This window comes from Lemur catta, chromosome 15, assembly GCF_020740605.2.
Source record: "Lemur catta isolate mLemCat1 chromosome 15, mLemCat1.pri, whole genome shotgun sequence".
In the NCBI taxonomy this organism is placed as follows: domain Eukaryota; kingdom Metazoa; phylum Chordata; class Mammalia; order Primates; family Lemuridae; genus Lemur; species Lemur catta.
The window spans coordinates 5,981,067-6,002,435 of NC_059142.1; the positions used below are offsets into that span (position 1 = coordinate 5,981,067).

Consider the following 21,369-nt stretch of genomic DNA (forward strand, 5'->3'; position numbering starts at 1 on the left):
GCATTTTCAATAAGGAATGAAGAAATAAAATTACGGATTGTAGCATTCCACACTGAAGACTTAATGTTGCTGAGAGATTTTAAAACCCATGTGTTTCATCATTTCTCCAACTCCTACCTCAAATATGTAGAGATCAGCAGAACCCGGCGAGGCTCTGCAGTCAGTGAGGGATTACGCAGATCCCAAAGAACTATTTTTCTTTCCCTCAACTTGGACTTGGTAGCAGATGTTAACCAGGCATCTGATTTAAGGACAGTGGGCTTTGGTCTTGCCCCCCAGATTCACAGGGATGAGACCACGAGGAATCGCGAGCGAGTAAAGGAGATCAGTCAGTACATCGACCACATGCAGAGTGAACTAGACAACCTGGAGTTCGGCGACATCCTGGACTAGGTGCGTGTCGGTCCCAGGGTCCCTTTCAAAACACAGCACCAGGGCCAAGCAGGAGGAGGAAGTGTACACACTTCATCAATAGCCTCAGGAGACAGCTACTGGGAATTTCTCAACCCATGACTCCCCTAACACCCTTCTTCCCCAACCCCTGGGAAAATTTACAAATGTAGAGAAAAATAAAGGACCCATGTCACCTTTCCCCTATTCTTAAAAAAAAAAAAATCGAAATTCATGTTCATGTATGAACAGGAGAAAGATCAAGATGAACAGCAGGTCGTTGGCCCGTCTACAATAGCAACTCCCAAGGGGGCTGGCAGTCAGCTAGACTCTTGGCAGTGGCATAACGTCAGACGTGGCCAGCGCCATTTCCTCTGGGGTGTGTGTCAGAGCAGGCAGCAGCTGTGGCGAAGGGAGGCTGGCTCTCCTGAAGAGGAGCAGGGAAGCAGGAGAGGCTGTGGCTCCCACCACAGTGCTGGGGGCTAGGCCCGCCCACCAAGGCAGAGGCAATGGCTCCCTTCGCCTGCAAGCTTCGCCGAAGGGACCTGAGGACCCTCCAGAAGTGAAGAGTGCAGGTTGGGCATCCCAGCTCCGTGTCACCACTGCAGCCTAGGCTTCGTCTGTGACAGTGCCTCCTCAGAGTGACATCAAGGGTTTCAGGGCTAGTATGTGGGAAGCGTGGAGGCAACTGGCATGGGGTCAGTGCCCTGTGAACAGGGGTGAGGCCATTTTGTTACTCAGGTACACAAGGACACAGGGCTCAGGAAGCCTTCACTCTCCCCACTGCCCTCTCACCGGGCCTGGCACCAGGAAGCAGCGCCTGCCTCCTAGGACCGTGGAGGTGGCCGTGTCAGGGGGACTCTCAGGACTCCCGTGTGGAAGCTGAATGGACACATGCACATCAGGTGACCGCCAGGCCTGTTAGGGCATTTAACCTAGAAACAACTTTCTATTTTCAAGAGTAAATCATTTTTTCTAGAACAGTAGGAACAAAATAGAAACAACCAGCTTAGACCAGGAAGGACTCACTTTCAAAAGATTTTTTGATTAAAATCCAGCAAAAAAAAAAAACCAAACAAGTCTTCGGGTTGAAGGCTGAAGAACACAAATAGAGTTGTCTGTGGATGACACGGCTGCTTCCCCAGCGTGAGGTTCCCGAGCACGGGCAGCAGATACCAAACGCGCCGCGGGAGATAACGCTGCTTAACCTTGGTGCAGCCCAGACAAAACAAGAAGAATGGAGAAGCACAGAGGCGCCCATGGAAACAGGGCTCAACACGTTTCCAGGGTGGAGAAATATTTAATAAAATCAGGGTCAAGAGAAAGTCACTGGTACAACTCATCTCCTTCCTTCACTGCTGCCTTGGAATCAGGCTGACCTGGACGGCGCCCGGTGTCTCAGGGCTGTCTCTCGGTGATGCTGAGCGGGGCCGAGCCCTGAAGGTCAGAGGAGCCCTGCAGGTGAGGGGGACCTCACAGGCCAGAGGAGCCCCCCGGGTCAGGAGAGCCTCCCAGATGAGGGGAGCCCCGCAGGCCGGGGGAGCCGCAGCGGTACGCGTCCGTTGTGCAGGGCAGGCGCTGCCCAGGCCTCAGTCCTGCAGGAGCTTGTGCTTGACTGTGGTGCTCTCAGAGCAGAGATGCACGAAGAGGGCGCCGGCGGCGGTTCGGGCCCGCAGCTCCTGCAGCTCGTAGTCATGAGCCCACTCAATGTTGCCCCACTTCTGGATCTGAGGGGAGGACAAGACAAGATGCTGGGCGAGTGGCTGGTGCCTGGCGGCCTGCTGGCCAGAGCCACATCCACCCCAATAGATGGTCTGAGGGCCGTAGCCTCAGATCTTGCCAAGACACGTGAGACATGCATGGTGGGGAGGCAGCAGGTAAGAGCACCCAGGTGGCCAGAGCAGGCACCTGTGCTCTCGGGGGATGGATGGTCTGGGAGAAGAGCAGTCCAGGCCCATGGCCAGTGGCTGCCCACTGCTGGGCAGGCTGGCCCCGGAACCATCCGTGGGACTGCTCTGTGGAGGCATGACCGTGTGCCCTCACTTCTCCCACACTTCATCCTACCAGGAAGCCAGCATGAGGCAGCCTCTCGACTGTCATCCTCGATGAGCTGCCTCACCATGATGGGCTACAAGTGCCCTTGGTCCCCCTGGGGGTGGAATGGATGAATCAAGCAAGGCCTCACAGTGGCTTCAGTTCTGCCTCCTGGGGAAGTCACAGTACAACAGAGGCCTCTGCTCTGCATGCGGGGGCAGGCTGCAGATTCTCTCCAGGGCCCTAAAAGCAAGAGGGAGGAGCCCCAGGAACACAGTGCAGCTGTCCAGACATCAGTGCAACTCCAGCCCAACCCCGCCGGCTCCTCCCTGACTTGGCTGCTCCAGCCGGTCGAGGAGCTCAGCACCTGCCCCACCTCCCAAGCTATCTGCATTACTGGGCTGCCCAGTCTCAATGGGGACATCTGTAATACGTCATCTGAAGAGCATTTTATACTTTCATTTTATACCATCACATACACAATCTAGGTTATTACTCATCTCGTGGAGGATCAACACAGAATGATGGTCTGGCTTCAGTCCCACAGTCAAAAGCTGAGGCCAGACCCGAAGCTAGGTTTCCTGGGTCCCCACCAGCCCCACAAGTCACCCCCTTCCCATGTAATTGGTTCTGATATCCTAAAGTAGCCAGCCACTGCTGCTGAACAGGAACAGTTTTTCCCCTGGTATTTTTCTGAGCAGAAGACTACATGGACTTGGGAAATGCTGACATTACAAATAGGTTTTTATCATACTAGGAGCCAACTCATAACAGCAACTAACTTTCTGAGGTTGGAGGAACAAGAACAACAACAATAAGACTACAAAGACTGCCATAATTTTCAGAGTTAAAAAATGTAAATGAGAGTGTAGCAAAACCCTAACTCTGAGCCACCTAAATCAAAACTCTGTACAGACAGCAGCTACCCCTGTGCTCCTCTGCCAGCCAGATAAAATGTGAGGGTATGAAGGCCTGGCAACTTGGGAGCACAAATGGGGTCAGTCATCTCAACAGGGCCTGTTCTACAGGGTGTAGCAAGCCCAATTGGTCTTTAGCTGTCCATGAACCTCCATATTCAGAGCAGGGGCTGAAGGTCTTGGCCCTAGAGTCACCAGACCTGCCTTCAAACCCAGGCTGGAACATTTTCTGGAGATGCAACCTTGTGCCTTGGTTTCCTCCTGTGTAAAATGGGAATAACCACAGCCCCCACCTGACCAGGCTATCCAGAAGAGGATGCGAGGCAGTGTGGGGAGTGCCAAGCACAGCAGTGGCATTTACTATTTTTTTTTAATTATTACTACTTGACAATACTTTTATTGGTCCTCACTTTTGTTTTCTGTATGTACACGAAAGAAATAAAAGCCAAGTGTATACAAAAATATTTCAGGTGGGTTAGCCACCCCTCCCCAGGTTAGCCTGGATCAGGAACAGGTAAGGCGGGACCTGAAGTGCCACTCCTTACCTGGTACTCCTCCTCCAGGCGTGACAGCAGCACAGCCTGCTCCACTGTCAGGTGCAGGTCAATCAGGCCCAAGGTCAGCACCATGGACTTGAGCTGGGTCACTATAAACTCAATCCCTGTGGGGACATAAGCCAAGTCAGAACCCGAAACCGGGTGGCTGCTACAGTCTACCCTTGTGAGTCCCTGCAGCCCTAGCAGAGGACAGGAGTGACCAGTGCAAAGGGCTGGGAGAGGGAGAACGTCCCAGGGCCCCGCTGGCATTTGGCCCACTCTTCTGAGAGAGAACTCTGGTTTTCCTTGGGGGTGATCCTCCTTGCTCTTACCCAGTGGACATGTGACCTGAACCTGCCAATCACAGCACGCCCCCCTCCGCCCCACCGAGTGATTGCTTGACACATGGGCATGTGACCGGAGCCAGGCTGATGAGATTTGAACTTGAAACTTCTGCTGGAGAGGCAAAACCCAACTTTCAGCTGGAAGAGTGTGGGCCTGGAGTGCTGACTGAAGCATCAGAGCCAGCCAGCGTCCAGGCTCACAACTGCCCCACAGCTCGGAGTGCCTGGGGAAGGGCGTGTATAGGTTTCAGATGCTGATGGGCATCATGTCCACCCCTGCACCCCAGGACACTTACAGACCTTGTAGGGCCCACATGTTGTAAGATGCCAGGTGGTTGACGAGCACCTCTCGCGTCTTGGCCGGGATGCTGGGTCCCATTATGCTGGTGGAGGAGCCGATCTCCATACTGTATCTGAAAGCAAAAGGTATGTCCCTGTCGAGCTGTAGCCTAAGAGCAGCACAACTTTTAACCTGAAGCAAAGACCTAAACATCTGAGCACGTGTGTGCCCCTATGGCCAAGGAGCTAGTCCCAAGGACTCTAGCAGCAACTGCCACTGTGGCTAGTGGCCTCCTGACCTGATTTGCCGTCCCCCAAGAGCAAACCCAGAGGACCAAGAAACCGCCTTGAATGAAGGCATGATTGATGGGTCATATGAGCAGGGGCTCAGTCACACGCAGCTGCCTGAAATGCTAATTCGTTTGCCTTGGAATCTCTAGAACTCTAGGCTACATGCTTTTTAAACCTCTCTAAAAAGTTTTTCACATTTGAGGGCGTGAAAGATTTCTTTTAAAGACTGTTTTCCTTAAAAGAATGTTTGTATATGTCCTTTATCATGCAATCATTTTTTTCAAACATTTATCAAGCTTGTGTAATAAACAAGGCATTGTTTTTGGTCTGTGATCTATGGGACATGAGCTTCTTCAAGAGAAGATACATTTTCAAGAATAATAACTATATAAAACAGAAAAAAAGTAAAAACTTTTTTTGTAATTTTCTTCCATATCACTGATTTTTTTCTATTGTTTTAAAAATATTCTTGCTGAAATTTCTAATACAAAACTGACAATGGGAAATGGCTAGGTTTTTATGTAAACTATTAAGGAGGGGATATCTCAACTGCCACAAAAACTTGACGACTCTGTACCACAGCAAAGATCTCCGAGCACCTAAGTTATTGTTATATTTCATTAGATTCCAAAATGACATTGTATTGTCATGTTTCGCACACAGTACTGCTGTCTGACCCTTCAGAAAACTGGCTTTGCCTTTCTTTTCCTTTAAATCCCAAGGATGCCTGGCACATTGCGAGCACTCAGGCAACACGTGGCAAATGAGTGGGGCAGATTGACAACAGCACTTCTGTGAAAAATGCTGTACCAAGAAATACACCTTGTAAGCTTATGAATACTATGGTCAAGGTAGTGCCATGAAAGCCAGCCCTTCCAAATTTCCCTTGGGATGAAATGAAACTGAATTGACTTTGCCACCATATCAACAGTCTGTTCAGTTTTGCAGTCAACAGTCTTCCTATTAAGGAAAAATACTGGACATCATCAGCTCCTAGAAACCACAGACCACAGGCGTCACCCACAGTTCTGCAGGAGGCAATCCACACTTCCCCATGTATACATGTATCATACACAGTTTTGTGATTTTCTTTAATCGTGTAATTGTGATGAAGATAAAAGTAACTGCCAGAATCTGAGCATTTACTGTGTGCTAAGCAGGATGCTAAGCACATTTCATTTCATTTCATTTACTCCTGCCAACACCCTAGGAGGTAGGGATTATTGGCCCCATTTATAGACAAAGAAACTGGAGCTCAGAGAGAGCTACTCATTAGCCGAAAGTCACACAGCTTGATAGTGGCAGAACTGGGACTCAAATCCACACTGCTGCTCTGACCCACTGGAAGAAGGTGGCCTGGGGACTCTGGTGCTTCACTGAGGACACAGAGCTGCCCCTACTCAGTGTGCATCACAACATCAGGTGCTCAGTGCACAGCAGCTGAAATGAATTTGAGGACATTTTTTTCAAGGTGACCCAATCCCTGAACATCTGAGGGGAGTGGAATCCCAAGGGTATGCTGAAATCAGAAAGCCGACATAGCTAAGAGCTTTGATTGTGCAGTGTGGCCACCCGACCCCACGACCCTGCCCAACGCTGGTACCCAGTGTTTTCTGCAAGGCTCACATCTTACCTTTTCTCGGCCCATGCTATGATTGGATCCCACTCATTCTTTTGAAGTTCCACTAATGTCTCTGGCTCTTCCACCCTGTAGCTAATTCATTGTAAAAATCACCTTCATTAATAAAAAAGTACAATTTCTTTATTTAGTGATAGAAAAGGAAAAACATAAAGGGCAACAGCAAAAACTTCACCACCACCATTCCAGTCCCACGAGTCTTTCCCTAAAGCAGTGGTTTTCAAAGTGTGGCCCTGGGGCCAGCAGCATCGGCACCACCTGGGAACTTCTTGGACATGCACGTTCACAGGCTGCATCCCACACCTGTAGAAACAGAACCTCTGGAGGTGCGACCCAGCAATCTGTATCGTAACAAGCCCTCCAGGGGATTCTAATATAAGCTTGGGTTTGAGAACCAGTGCCCTAAGTACCCCCAAATATTTGACAGGCCCAAGCTTGCAGCACTGTATGTTCCAGCCATTCTAAAGCAGATCCAGTGTATTAGCTGCAACCCTGACCACACCCACTTGACCCTCAGATGCTGAGTGTGAACACTGCACCAGACACCACTGCGCCCGACCCTCAGCCCCTCCAAGAGGCGATGCCCCTGGCCACAGGCCAAATTGCCTGCTTATACCCACCTCCTGGCTGTAAGCTATGGATGTGGCTGCTGGCATGGACACCTGACCTGAGGGGACCAAGCTAGAGGCCAGGCTGTGCCACTTATTTTGGCCAACAAACACAGAGACGAGTCAGTTGCGGGGGAGCTGAGCTGCAAGGTCTCGTGAGATGGGAACCCAAGTGGGCACTTCGGAAAGCCGCAGTCTCATGGAAGCAGAGTGGGGAGAGAGGTCAGGTGTGCAGGAAAAGCTGCGCTGCCGTGAGGAGCAGATAAGCAGACAGACCTTCCTGCCCTGACACTCCGCTGCTCCGGTGGGGCAGAGGGAGGAGCTCCGGCATCTCATCTTCCACCTCCCATCCGGGTGGCCCAGCTGTCCTTCATTTCCTGTCAGGATCCCTGAATAGTTTTCAAGAAACCCCCTTCCTTTTGCCTGAGCTAGGTCGAATGGATCTTGCTCCCTACAATCAAGTGACCCTAATGAAAGGAGTGAGCTTTCCCACTGGCCGTGGGCCACCCCTGCCGTCAGCGCTGATTTCCTGTGTCATGGTGAGATGACTAAGGATCCTGGAGCACTCGGGCCAGCAGGCTTGGCACTGCTCAACCACTTCAGTTGTTTCTCCAACTTTCCTTCAGTATCACTGACCATTTAGCCAAAAAACACAGAACAAGAGGAGATTTCTGAACCGGGGGAGGCAGCTCCTGAATATCAACATCTGTAGTGACAGGATGCCTACAGGAGACCTTGCTTGTGGGCAGAAGTCCAAGGTCATGGGCCCCACTAAGGACTAGCAAGTGACCCCTGTGGTCCTGGTGCCTGCAAGAGCTATATACACACCCCCTCGGCCCACCCCAGCCCAAGGAGCAGCTGCTGGGCTGGAGAAGAGGAGGCTCCCCCAGCGGGCTGCAGAGCAGCCAAGTGCCCACGTCAAGTGGGCCGCCCTCCTGCCCTGTGAGGTAACAGAAAGGGTCTGCCTCTTCTTCCACTGATAACCGTCTGGGCAAATGAGGCAAAACAGCCCCAGGGACTCGCTCAATCCAAGCGGAATGCCTATCTAATTGTCAATTACCAGATGGTGTCTGTGTCCAGAAACTTCACAGCCGCCCGGATCAGCTGATCCTTGTTTCTCTGGGTTGGGTTGTCCAAGGATGTGTTGCACAATGTGGTCTGAATCAAAGGCAGAAAGCGCCTGTCACCACCTGCTGGGCTCAGGCAAAAGCCCTGCTCTCCTGAGGACACAGCATCCGACACACAGCTGCATGGCGAGAACTGGACAGCACCACCCCAAACAAAGCTCTCCACCCGCGTGCCCGCACACCACGGCAGCAGCACAGCTCCCGAGAGTCCGCTGTAGCCAAGGCTCCATGCTAAATGCTTTGTGTGAATGCTCACGGGCCCCGGAGGGGCCTCACAGTGGCCCTAGCATTAGTGAACTTCCCCAAGGTCGCATGTTCTTTGCTACCAGGCTGTAGTGTGTTTGATTTAATCCTCAGACCAACGCTTTGCAGTAGGTACTATTATTATATCCATTTGAGAGATGTGGAAACTGAGGCCCAGAGAGGTTAAGTACATCGTCAAACACAGCAAATAGGACACATATCAGTATGGCAGTCAAATCTGACTGAAAAGCTTCACCAGCTGGCCCCCTTAACACCTTAGAAAACAAGGAAATGAACCATGCAAGCTGGGATCAAGATTATTTTTCCAGATTTACATTGTCAATAATAGGTTGCTTAGGTTACTCTAACTATTAGCTTATACCCCTAATTGCCCTAATTGCCCTAATTTCATCAGATAGTCAAGGAGCAGGCTGGCACCTCAGCAGGCCATGCTGACGGGAAGCCCAGCTGGGTTTGCAAAGGTTGAGCACAGCCATGACCAGGAAGCCAGCAACCAACTCCTCTATCGACTGAGTGCCCACTCAGGAACCAGGAACCACGCCCAGCACTTTCTATGCAGCATCTCATCCACTCCTGATCACACCTGCATGAGGTAGATACTGTCATCAATCACCTCTTATAGATGAGGCACATGGGGCTGAGAAAGGGGCAGCAACTTGCCCAAGGTTGCAGTTTAGAAGCCACAGAAGCTAGACCTTAGGGGTCTGGATAGCCCCACCTGTCCCCAGTCAGCTCTAGTCCCTTGTGAGCCCCTCTGTGTGGATGAGGGGCTGGCCAAATGGAGGGTCTTCCTCATTCACCCATCTGCCTCCAGTGGTTCCTACATTCAGCCACTATTTACCGAGTGCCAACTAGACTTCCTGCTAGGGGCTATCTAGACACTGGGGAGTAAAACAGAAGTGGCCCCTGCCCGCCTGTTGCTTACCAGGCAGTGGAGGAGACAGACAATGAAAGTGCAAATACAAAACAGACAATTACAAGTTGTGTAAGTGCTGATGAAACAAATGACCAGCTGCTGTAATAGAAAGTAAGAGAGCTGGGCAGTCAGCAAAGGTGACATCTGTCCTGAGACCAGAGGAGAAACCAGCCATCCAGCACGGCGTTCCAAGCAGAGGGAACTGTAGGTGGCCTGGCCAGCAGGGAAAGAGTTTGGCACGTTCAGTGACTGAGAGGAGGTGAGTGTCCCTGGAGCCCAGGCAGGCAGAGCCCGGCCTCCAGGGCCTCGTCAGAATTTGGAAAGGAGTCTGAATCTTTGCCACGTAGACTAGGAAGGCCCTGGCGGGTCTCAGGGTGTAGGTTTGCACTGTGAACTTGTTACCAGGTGCATGGTGTAGTACTTGATGGTGTCCTGCTGGGAGTCCCATTCAGTGGCCACTGCGATGGCCAGGGCCTCACTGGGGACCGTAAAGAGCTTGGCTTGGGGAGTTTTCAGCTTCCTGTGGTCCAGGTTTATCTCAAAGCCACCTTGAAAGATCAAATGAAAAACTCTCAGGGATTGTTAAGTGGAATTGAGTGACCATTCCTATATTTAGCCACTTGAATTGGTGCAGACAAAGACAAGTCTGTGTCCCTTACAGAAACATATTTGACAAAAGCAAGAAGGATAATCTCACCACTGAACCTCCTGAAGATGAAAAATGTTTCCAACCATTCATAAAAAAAAAAAAGAGGCACTCAAAATTTCAGACACTCACCTTCACCCTGTGTGATGCTGACATTCTGATAAAATCTCTTCCTTTCTGTAAGAAAGATTTTTCAAAAAGGCAGTTTAAAATAACAGCGAGACAGCTCAGGAAGCGACAGGACCAGCTTGTATCATTACTGCTAATGCTGATTGATTGGCTTGATTTTCATATCCCCATTCAAGGTCTGCCCTACTCTACATGGTATAATCAACGGCTTCTGATTGAAGCTGGAGGAGGGAGCATTGGATCTCCTGGGAGGGAGGAACAGGACATGCTGGTCATGCCGACACTGGTCCCCCAGCTCAGGGACAAGTCTGATCAGGAGCAGCACCAGCTGCAGACTGTGTGGCCTGACAGACTTCCCAGCCCCTCCTGCCTTAACATCTGAGCAGGCTCCTCCACCTGCCCCTACCACCAGTGCAGCCCCCATGCAGCACACCTCACCTGCAGCTAAAGCCAGAGACCCATTTCAGGCAAGACTCTGCTGCCTCTAAGAAGAGGTGAGTGGAAAGCCAGTTTGTGTGTGCATGTGTGTGCCTGTGCGGGTGTGCATGCATGTGTGCATGTGTGTGGTGTGCAGGCAGGAAGCAGAGCTCCCAGGAGCATTTCCCACCCCCTCTTTCCAATTAATTAACCTAATTAACCAGCTTGCTTGTGTATTCAACAGCAACTCTAAACATTTCCTTTAAGAAGGGGAAAATCTTGCGTCCTCTGTTTTCTTTTGAAAATAACTTGAATAAAATCTTACATGAAACTATAAACATATTCTCCCTCTTTCACCCTGGAGGGATTAAAAAACCAAGAGCGCTTCATAAGGAATTATGCAGATTCCCTCAACTACTAAAGAATAAACAGGACACATTTTGGAGTCTACAAACTATAACTCAGTCTCTCACATCTGTGACAAACACAAAACCTTCATTCATTCACTTGTTTTTTCATTCTTTTACACATTCATTGGGTTCTAAAAGCCTTCAGAGACAATAACTGAAGTTACTTATTGGAAATAATGATGCAGCATGTGGAGGAAAAGGAGATTAATTAAATAGTTTGCTTTTAATGCTTAAAAAAAAAACAACCAAGCTTACATTAAAATTTCACTAATTCAAACAGACTATGAAAATTCAGAAGAACCTGGTGTGTGTGCATGGAGGGGGGAAGGTAATGGAGGAGAAAGGGCGTCTGGTTGGTTTTACTCCAAACATTATTTTTATGTTTTCTATGTCATATCAGTGTTTCCCATCATTCTCATTTGTTATCATTAATACTTAAAGACAGAGGGACCAGAACTGCATTCCACGGTTGCATTTACTAAACTAAGGCCCAAATTGTTTTTCCTCAAAAATATCTGTATGTCTACCCTGTGCCAGGCACTGTTTTTGGCACTTGGGATACAACAGTGAATAAAACAGACAAAATCCCTATCTTTATGGAGTTTAAATTTCTTTTTGAAGTGATCAGATATGGCCACGAAGATGATGCTGTCTTACTATGGCATGATTTACCACCTTTGTCTGAAATCATAACACTGATTCTCTCACATATTTATTTGATACCAAAATTGACACAAAATGCACCAACCTACTGCTTTTAAATTTCCTTTACATGCTATCCTGGTCATATTCAAATGGCAAGTTAGACACGGGTCTGGAGGCTTCCTTTCCCCTCTCTGGTCTGGACGGAGGTATCTAGACCACACCTGTTGTGCTTTCCAACACATGGGCTGGGCAACACACATAAAAGCCAGGCCAGGCAGGAAGTTGGGAAGAGCTCTGAGAGCTCTGACTCAACAGTAGGGGAAGGGTCTTCCCATGGTAGCAGGAGACCCATGATCTCATGACTCAGGAGACCCAAGAGCAGAGAGCACAACATGCCAGTGAACACTCTAGCACACTGCCAGCTCAGGCCCGGCAGACAGGCCCCAGAGACCTGGGGCAGAGGAATGGACTCAGGCCAGAACCTGCTGGCACAGTCTGAACCATCGAAAGCGGCCGGACAGCTAGGCTTCCTGCGAGAGAAGTCTTTTTTCTGCTTCGCTGGCTAGGCCCACCTCTGTATCTGAATAAGAAAAGACTAGAAAGGAGTGCGATAGGTGGAGGGGCAGGGAAGGAGCCACCAAAATTGCTCAAAACAGGAGAAAACCATGCAGAAAAAGATACAGCAGAAGGGCAAAAGGAGCCCAAGGGCTGCCGGCCTCAGATGAGAAGGCAGGTGCACGTATAGGCGCGTCTTAGACAGGGGCTCTCCTGAGTGACGCTGACACTTAGAGGGGCAAACTTGTCTTCCAACAAACTTTGGTGAGTACTGACCACGTTCCAAGATGTGTGATGAGTCTTGGGGATGGGATGTGTGCAAAGCTCACCTCTGCCCTCAAGCCCCTTGCTGTGTAGTGGGCAGACAGACACCAAGCCAGGCTACCAGTAAGGTGACTGCTGTGACGGTGACGGCACCTGCAGGGATGGAAACACATACCAGGGAAGCCTGACCTCGTCCCGGGCGGAAGGAAGGCCTCCAAGCAGATTTAATAGGCAACCTGAAGACGAGGCAGGAGCTACCAAACTTTATTTTATTGATTCATTTTTGGAGTGGGTATTGTGGAAATAGTTTCCAGAAGAAGAAACAGCTTACATGAAGGTCCAGGGCTTCAGGAAGAGTGCAGTTCTGGAGCACTAGAAAGACAGTCAGAAGGACAAGACTGGCTACCCAGCAGGGAATGGTTAGAGATGCTCAGAGAGGGAAGTGGGGGGGGACAGCTCTAGGGGGACCGAGGGACATAGAAGTCTCAGCAAGGAGGGCAAAGGGAGCCAAGTAAGGGGTTCACATAGGTAAGCAAGAACACGATCTGGACAATTAATTTGGTGGGATTTATGCTCCCCAACAATGTCAAAAAGACGGAAGTTCTTCACCTGGGCCCTCAAAGATCATGAGTCACGTAAGGCAAATCATGAGACCACCAGAACCCTGCCAAACACCCATATTTTCAGTGAATACAGGGTTAGCCAACATCAATGGGAATACCATCTTTGAAGACGAAAAAAAACCAGCCCAGCTTTATATGATCAGGGTCTATTTTGAGCATGAATCACTCCCTTTATAGCAGCAGTCCCCAACCAGTTTCATGGAAGACAATTTTTCCATGGACTTGGGGGTGAGGGTAGGGTTGGTTTTGGGATGATTCAAGTGCATTGCATTTATCATGCAGTCAAACCTCTCCGCTAATGATAATGTGCACTTGCAGACGCTCCCCAGCACTAGCATTACCACCTCAGCTCCACCTCAGATCATCAGGCATTAGATTCTTGTAAGGAGCCACAACCTAGATCCCTCGCATGCGCAGTTTACAGTAGGGTTCACGCTCCCATGAGAATCTAATCCTGCCCCTGATCTGACAGGAGGCGGAGCTTATGTGGTGATGCCAGCGATGGGGAGCGGCTGTAAACGCAGATGAAGCTTTGTGCACTTGCCTGCTGCTCACCTCCTGCTGTGCAGCCTGGTTCCTGATAGGCCATAGACGGATACCAATACCTGTCTGCAGCCCAGGGGTTGGGGACCGTGGCTTTAGAGAACATCTATGGCAAAAACACACATAGTGCTTTTTAAGAGACAATTTTGTGAACGACGTAAAGCAATGGGTTTGTGAAAAAGCGTTGAATTTAAAAAGTTGGCCACAAGAAAACAGGCTATATAAGCAGAGAACAACTGCTTATGTGAAGAGTGCTGAATTGGAAATTAATGTCCTTTGGGTCCCTTTTTCCCATGAGGTTGCTTCAGTCCATACAAAGAAACAAGCAGTTTTCTGCATCACTCACATCCCCCTACAATCCTCCTGTCCTGGTCTTTATAGACCAGTGAGTGATCATCCTACCAGTCACAATTTCCGGGTTGGCTTTCTCTTTGGAGATTCAAAGACTCAGGAACTACAACTCCCACTATGCACCAAGAAGAGGAAGTGCTGGTCTCAGTGTTCTCAACACATTTATCTTTTAAAACAGTGCCATCTGGCGGGCCTTAAAGCTGAAGTTCTAACTCGGGGCAACCCTCCATCCTAGCTTAAGGCAGCTCCAACCATTTGCAGGTTATCAAAATTCTTCAGTCTAAATATATAAAGAACTCTTATAACTTAATAACAAAAAGACAAATAACTCAATTAAAAAATGGCCAAAGGACATGAATAGACATTTTTCAAAGGAATTATAAAAAATGGCCAATAAGCCTGTGAAAAGATGCTTGGACATCATTCAACACCAGGGAAATGCAAATCAAAACCACACAGAAGGCCAGGTCCAGTGGCTCACACCTGTAATCCTAGCACTCTGGGAGGCCAAGGCGGGAGGATCGCTCGAGGTCAGGAGTTAGAGACCAGCCTGAGCAAGAGCAAGACCCCGTCTCTACTAAAAATAGAAAGAAATGATCTGGACAGCTAAAAATATATAGAAAAAATTAGCCGGGCATGGTGGCGGATGCCTGTAGTCCCAGCTACTCAGGGAGCTGAGGCAGAAGGATTGCTTGAGCCCGGGAGTTTGAGCTTGCTGTGAGCTAGGCTGACGCCACGACACTCTAGCCTGGGCAACAGAGCAAGACTATGTCTCAAAAAAAAAAAAAAAAAAAAAAAAACCACAAGGAAACACCACTTTACATCCTTTAGGATGGCTATAATTAAAAAGACCATAACAAGTGTTGGTGGATGTGGAAAAAACGTAACCCTCATACACTGCTAGAAATGTAATATGGTGCGGCCACCTTGGAAAACAGTCTGGCAGTTCCTCAAAAAGTTAAACAGAGTTACCATTTGACCCAGCAAGTCTACTCTTAGGTATATACCCTAAAGAAATGAAAACATATGTCTACATAAAAACTTGTACACAAATGTTCATAGCAGCATTATTCATAACCAAAGGGTGGAAACAACCCAAGTGTCCATCAATGGGTGAATGACCAAGTATAATGTGTCATTATACTTGTTTATTCCATAAACAATGGAATATTATTTGGCAATAAAAAAGAATGGAGTACTGATACAGGATACAATATAGATAAAACTTAAAAACATTATGCTAAGTGACAAAGTCCAAAAAGATCATATTGTATTATATATTTCCAATAGGGAAATCTATGAAGGAAGAAAGTTAAGCAGTGGTTGCCTGGGGCTGGAGGGATGGAAGGGGCAAAGGAAGATACTAGCTAAAGTAAAGGTAAAGATTTCTTTTGGGGGTGATGAAAATGTTCTAAAATTGATTGTGGTAATGGTTGCATAACTCTGAATATACTGAAAACTATTATATTCACACTTTAATGAGTGAATTGTACAATAAGTAAATTATATCTCAATAAAGCTGTTTTAAAAATTCTTTGGGCCAAATGCATAAACACACAATTTTCCAAAATGCTCTTGTATCTAGAGCAAGGCTTGGCAAACTTTTTCTATAAAGGGCTAAACAGTAAATATTCTAGGTTTTGCAGGCCACACAATCTCTGTTGCAACTACTCAATTCTGCCACTGTAGTGAAAGCAGCCATAGACAATATGTAAACAAATGAATATGGCTATGTTCCAATAAAACTTTATTTTAAAAAACAGGTGGCAGGCTGGACCCCTGACCTACAGACTACATAATCTCCTTCGACCCACACCACTATCCTATGAAGATGAGAAGGCAGCTAATGCCTCAGAGGTGGTAGAGACTCTGAGGTAAATGTCTTGTCTAGGTGACAGACAAACTTGTAAATGGCAGAGACAAGACTTCCAGCCTTGACTTTACTGGGCTTTTGCACTCAGCCAGATATGTTGTTTCTCTAAAACACCTCCTACTCCAAGCAGTCGATAGATTTCTGATAAGCTGGTATAGAACGGTACTGCCACAACAGCCTCAACATAGGTCTCCCTGCCGTAACATCTCCTCTGACACCTCGGTGGCCCTTTCCTAAACTCCTTTTCTCCTTTGGCTAACGGAGCATAGCCATTCCTAAGGGGCCAACTTTAATCAGCTTACCAATTGAAGTGTTGACTGAAAAGGACCCACTTGGGATTAATATTCCACTGCTCCAAACACACACACACAATCTCACAACTGGTAAGGTCTTTGTAGAGCACACATGGGCCTGATTTGTGCACCTCCCTCTCACTGGGCCTCATACATTCATTCACTCCTATTTTCTTTCATATTTGACTACCTACCATGTACCGGGTAGGTACTTCCAAGAGCCTAAACTAGTACGTTTGCAATAGAAAGGAAAAGAAGACGGTAGATCAAGTGCCACCATAATGGAAAGTGAGCATCCACCAACTTAAACTAACCCTTTGCTTTTGCCAACTTGGTTAACTCCTGAATGTGTCCCCTTTGCTTGTGCTATGCCACCCTGGAATGCTCTTCCATCTTCTTCTTCTTTTTTTTTTTTTAATACACTCAGGTAGTGGGATGCCTGCCCTCTCTCTCCAGAGAAAGAGGAGAGGGCAGGTCCCCCCAGAGCTACCTTACCCTGCTTCCTTCTTTACTGGCCCTTCAAGGCCCACCTCCAGGCCCTACACCTGAACTCTGAAAGGTGAAACAGCCCCTCCTGCATCAAACCCCCTTCACCATTTGTATAAAGTTATGGAATTTACCAGCCAGAAGAAGGGCCCTCAGAGGCAACCTAGTCTTTCAATTCACAGAGGAAAATGAGGCAGTAGTTTACGTGCCCAAGGTCACATAGATAGTACTTCAGAGCTTTAGCCAGCATCAGATCCCAGATACGTACTCCTGCCACAATGCTAAACTGGCTTTCCTAAAACAGGCAGTGTAAACAGCAAGGTCCCTAATACCTTGCTGCCACCTCTAGGCATGTTCTAGATACCCAATACTCTTCCTCCTTCTCACCAAACTCCTACTTACGGATCATGGCTCAACTTAAATGCCTTTCACCCAAGACCCTTTCTAGACCCTGAACACCCCTAAAATGGGAGTAAGTGCTCCTTTGTGTGTCCCTTATCACAGGATATTATAAGCTACTGTTTAATCAGGATATTATAATCTTTTGCATTTGACAGTGAACATCATTCAGTTCAGTGCCATGTCTGTCTTGAAGACCACTGTGTCTCCTGCCTCCAGCACAGAAAGACTAATTGAATGGAAGGAGTGTTAATACTCTTCATTCATTGAAGTGACTCACTCCTACTCTTACCCTAATCCAGGGGTGGGGAACCTGTGGTCTTAAGGCCACCTGTGGCCTTCTAGGTCCTTAAGTGCAGCCTTTTGACTGAATCCAAATTTTACAGAACAAATCCTTTTATTTGTATTAATACATTTTTGTTCATCTTTTATATTTTTATTTTAAAAATGAACACATTTAAAAATACCAAAGAATAAAATAAGTTTCAACGAAATAATCCTCCCAGATTGGCCAGCACAATTAGAACATTAGTAAGCCATGAGGGCTAAATTGGCAGCTGCTATGCTCATGATTTAGCTCTAACTTCCCCCACATGACTGGTGCCACTACTGTACGAGGCTAGTTGGCAAGAGTTTATGGGGATCGACTATGCTACTCTGTTACCAGCTTTTGACAATGGTGCACTGTGTTTCTGTTTGAAGTGGAATCTGTGAATAGTTGCACAGCTTGACAGTATTTTTTCATTCTGTCTTATTAACAGCCCATCATGTCAAAGAAGACCAAGAGAATGCCGAAGGAAGAAAACAGAGTTTTTAATGAGGATTGGGAATTGCAATACTATCTTGTTTCTGCTAAAGATAAGATGATTTGCTTGCTTTGTGATACTGCAATATCAACATTAAAGAAATTCAATGTTCATCAGCATTATAACACTCATAAGGACCACAACCATATATATATTTTTAAATTTTATTTATTTATTTATTTTCTTGAGATAGAGTTACTCTATCACCGCGGCTAGAGTGCTGTGGCATCATCATAGCTCAATGCAACCTCAAACTCGGGCTCAAGCAATCCTCCTGCCTCAACCTCCCAAGTAGCTGGGACTACAGGGACATGCCACCATGCTCTGCTATTTTTTTCTATTTTTAGTAGAGATGGGGTCTCGCTCTTGCTCAAGCTGGTCTCCAACTCCTGAGCTCAAGTGATCCTCCCTCCTTGGCCTCCCAGAGTGCTAGGATTACAGATGTGAGCCACTTTGCCTGGCCAGGACCACAAATATTTCAAATTAGAGGGAGAGGCGCAAAAGGTTATACTGTAGAAATTAAAAGATGAAAAGTAAAGACAATTCTTTCAAGCAGCAATAAGACCCGGAAATAATGCCACTGGAGCAACTTACAAAGTAGCTTATATACTGGGGGTGGGGTGGGGGGAAGGGAAGCCATTCAGGGATGTATTAATAGAAATTGTGAAAGAATGCATTGTCGAAGTTGTAGGATGCTTAGACTCCAATAACATTTCAAAGTACAAACAACTGCCTCTTTCAAGGAGAACCATAACTGATCGATCCTCAGCATGAATTAGCCTTCGACTTAACAGAACAACTTCATGCAATACTTCAAAAGGAAAATACATATTATTCAATTTCTTTGGATGAATCAACTAATACTACTGACTTGGATACTACAGAACATTGAGAACAGGTATCTTCAACAACTTTCAAGATAAATGCCGTGAAGTTGGACTGAATTTGGTAAATTTAGTGAGTGTATGTAAAGACAGTGCACCTTCCATGACAGGAAAACATGAAGGGTTTATTGCACAGATAAAAAAAGTATTAACAGATTCAGGTGCTTTCATTTCTTTTCATTGTATTTGCATCAGCAAAATCTCTGTGCTAAAGCTACGATTTTAAGTGGCACTTTGCAACAAGTTATATGTATTGTTAACTATACTCTTGCAAATGCAACATGGCATCCTTAGTTTTGTAACTGAGGCTAACGTGGAAAGAGGAGGTATTCAGTGTAGATTTGCAGTATCATTCTAAAATAGCATGCATTGGATATCACAGGGACAGGTATTAGCCAAAATTTTATCTTTGCGATAACAGATAGTTAAATCTTATAAAGAACAGAATCAGCAATGTGAATTTTTTTTTTTTTTTTTTTTTTTTTTTTTTTGAGACAGAGTCTCACTCTGTTGCCCTGGCTAGAGTGAGTGCCGTGGCGTCAGCCTAGCTCACAGCAACCTCAAACTCCTGGGCTTAAGCGATCCTACTGCCTCAGCCTCCCGAGTAGCTGGGACTACAGACATGCACCACCATGCCCGGCTAATTTTTTCTATATATATATTTTAGTTGGCCAGATAATTTCTTTCTATTTTTAGTAGAGACAAGGTCTCGCTCTTGCTCAGGCTGGTCGAGAACCCCTGACCTCGAGCAATCCACCCGCCTCGGCCTCCCAGAGTGCTAGGATTATAGGCGTGAGCCACCGCGCCTGGCCAGCAATGTGAATTATTGAAAGAAGATTTCTATAGGAATGCAGCATTTCTGTGTCATATGTCAAATCAAAATGACTTGAATATTTCTTTTCAAGGTAAAACTAAGCCTATATATGATATGTGGCAAAAAAAAATCCAAGCATTTTGGAAAAAAGCTATCTTTTTTCAAAACACTTCTTTAAAAGGAAATTTTGGATGAATATTTTTCCCCAGTTACCAAAAGTCATTGATGAGCAGGATAATATATGCAAATCATTTGAAGAATACACAGCTGTTATAGACCTATTAATTGGAAAACACAATGAAAGTTTCACTGACTTTGAGAATCATCACATCACACTCAAATTAGCATTTCAGCCTCACCTAGTTGATATCACCAAGGCATCTAAAAACCACAGATGGAATTAATTGAGCTCTCAGTAGATGACATTTTAAAGTCATTGTTTGATGCTGAGAAAGATCCAATTGCAATATGGAAAAATACAGTAGAATACCCACCCCTGTGGCAACATTCCCGAAATATGCTTTCTTGCTTTTCAACCACTTACTGCTGGGAATCTGCATTCTCCTACCTAGCCCAAATCAAGATGCCCTTAAGGTCACAAATGACTGATACCTGTCTAGAAGATCAACTGAAATTGTGGACCTCCATGCTGCAACCAAACATTCAAATACTTTCCAACAAAAAGCAGATAAAACAAAGTCATTTAAAAAGTTAGTTAACTTTAAAATTAACAAATAGTTTTCATTTTTTGAAATTATTAAGTACATAGTAATTAGATTTTTACAAAATAATGTACATTTTTTAAGTATATCTAATTAAAGTCTCTTGAATGTGGTCTTATTTGATTACAGCTAAATTAATGCAGCCTTCCAACCTGAAAAGGTTCCCCGCCCCTGTCCTAATCCGCTTTCCAGCAGCAATGAAAGAGCCACTACCTTCATCTACGCCTCATCAGAGTCAGAGGTGGAGGAAGGAGGCAGGGTGTCAACTCCTATTTAGGAGAGAAGGCTACAGATATCAGAGGTTTTGGTAGGAGAGAGGGCCACAAAACCTACAACGACCCGGGGATGGAGGACTGAAGGCCTGGGTTCTAGGCCCCTACTATGCCAGGTCTTGTGCTGAGCACTGAGGACACAGAAAACAGTCATGCTGGCTGGCCTTTGCCCTCCACACATCTCTCACCGAGTCTGCTCTGTAACCTTGGCAAAGTCCTAATACAGAGCCCAAACTTCCTCGTTTGAAAACAAGGATGACACCTGCTTTCCTTATTAAAGAGAGGAGAGCCCTAACCTTTGAGACAAGCTGCATGGGCCAAATATCAATGACTGTCACGTATTGTGATGCGCTGTGTCCCCTCGGGTCGTCCCTGCCCTTGTCTGGGTTTCTCATCTGCACTAAAACCCGATTGGCCTGAATAACCTCATGAGCCTGACACCTGCCTCGGTCACCCTGTCCTGCACAACCTAAGCCTGAAGCCCACCTTAGCCTTGCTCGGCCCCCAGCCAAAAGAGCACGTGTCCTGGCCTCACCTGTCGGGGGCGCGTAGGCCCGGGCCGGGGCTGGGTGGGTTGGCCCGGGCCCCACGGAGGCTGTGGGGCCACCTGCGGGCCGGTTCAGGAGGCGGCGCCCCGGGTCCCGCAGTCGTAGGTAGCTCCTCCACATCGCGCCCGAGGGCCTGAGAGGACGCGCGGCGGGAAACCTGGGAGCAGAAAACACGGAACGAAGAGACCCCCAAGGCGCACGCTCGGGCTGTACGGAAATCTCACTGCCTCTGCAGAACTCTCAGCCTCTCCTGGACGCCGCCATCTTCCACATGATACCAACGGCGAGCCGTCGCCAGCGCGCGCCTCCTGCGCACCGCCCCCCCCCCGTCAATCAGCATCACA

The 21,369-nt window shown here is 47.3% G+C and overlaps 2 protein-coding genes across 9 annotated transcripts in view; one reads left to right on the plus strand and one right to left on the minus strand.

The window, feature by feature from the left end:
* DRC3 (dynein regulatory complex subunit 3) overlaps positions 1 to 17,780 on the plus strand; it is a 53,350-nt gene extending 35,570 nt beyond the window's left edge. Inside the window, exons 14-15 of one of the 4 annotated variants that reach the window (XM_045526885.1) lie at positions 280 to 393; positions 17,741 to 17,780. In XM_045526885.1, coding sequence (XP_045382841.1) covers positions 280 to 393 — 114 coding nt within the window. In that variant the 3' untranslated portion in view covers positions 17,741 to 17,780. Of the gene's footprint in view, positions 1 to 256; positions 5,181 to 17,740 lie in introns of those variants that run through there. The other 3 variants (XM_045526884.1, XM_045526886.1, XM_045526887.1) reach the window with 3 other exon arrangements.
* ATPAF2 (ATP synthase mitochondrial F1 complex assembly factor 2) lies at positions 1,416 to 21,347 on the minus strand. Of its 5 annotated transcripts, XM_045526892.1 has the most exons (10): positions 21,013 to 21,037; positions 12,424 to 12,564; positions 10,124 to 10,168; positions 9,748 to 9,893; positions 8,099 to 8,196; positions 6,606 to 6,733; positions 6,425 to 6,505; positions 4,522 to 4,634; positions 3,887 to 4,002; positions 1,671 to 2,117 (listed from the first exon to the last, which is right to left on the minus strand). In XM_045526892.1, exons 4-10 carry the CDS (start codon positions 9,791 to 9,793, stop codon positions 1,980 to 1,982), a joined length of 720 nt encoding a protein of 239 aa, XP_045382848.1. In that variant the 5' UTR covers positions 9,794 to 9,893; positions 10,124 to 10,168; positions 12,424 to 12,564; positions 21,013 to 21,037; the 3' UTR covers positions 1,671 to 1,979. The 5 variants fall into 5 exon arrangements, with proteins under 5 accessions (XP_045382847.1, XP_045382848.1, XP_045382845.1 ...); XM_045526889.1 differs by lacking the exons at positions 6,606 to 6,733; positions 12,424 to 12,564 and adding an exon at positions 13,590 to 13,683 and having other exon boundaries at positions 21,013 to 21,089; XM_045526888.1 differs by lacking the exons at positions 6,606 to 6,733; positions 12,424 to 12,564 and having other exon boundaries at positions 21,013 to 21,347.
* Positions 21,348 to 21,369: the final 22 nt, after the last annotated feature.

What these genes read in the sequence shown, in the direction of transcription:
- ATPAF2 (XM_045526888.1), bottom strand. Translation starts at nt 21,145, where the DNA reads ATGTGGAGGAGCTACCTACGACTGCGGGACCCGGGGCGCCGCCTCCTG. An exon ending in CAGCATCACACAGGGTGAAG is followed by an intron (nt 9,894 to 10,123) that starts GTGAGTGTCTGA and finishes TGATCTTTCAAG; the next exon opens with GTGGCTTTGAGATAAACCTG. An exon ending in ATAGCATGGGCCGAGAAAAG is followed by an intron (nt 4,635 to 6,424) that starts GTAAGATGTGAG and finishes TTTTGCTTTCAG; the next exon opens with ATACAGTATGGAGATCGGCT.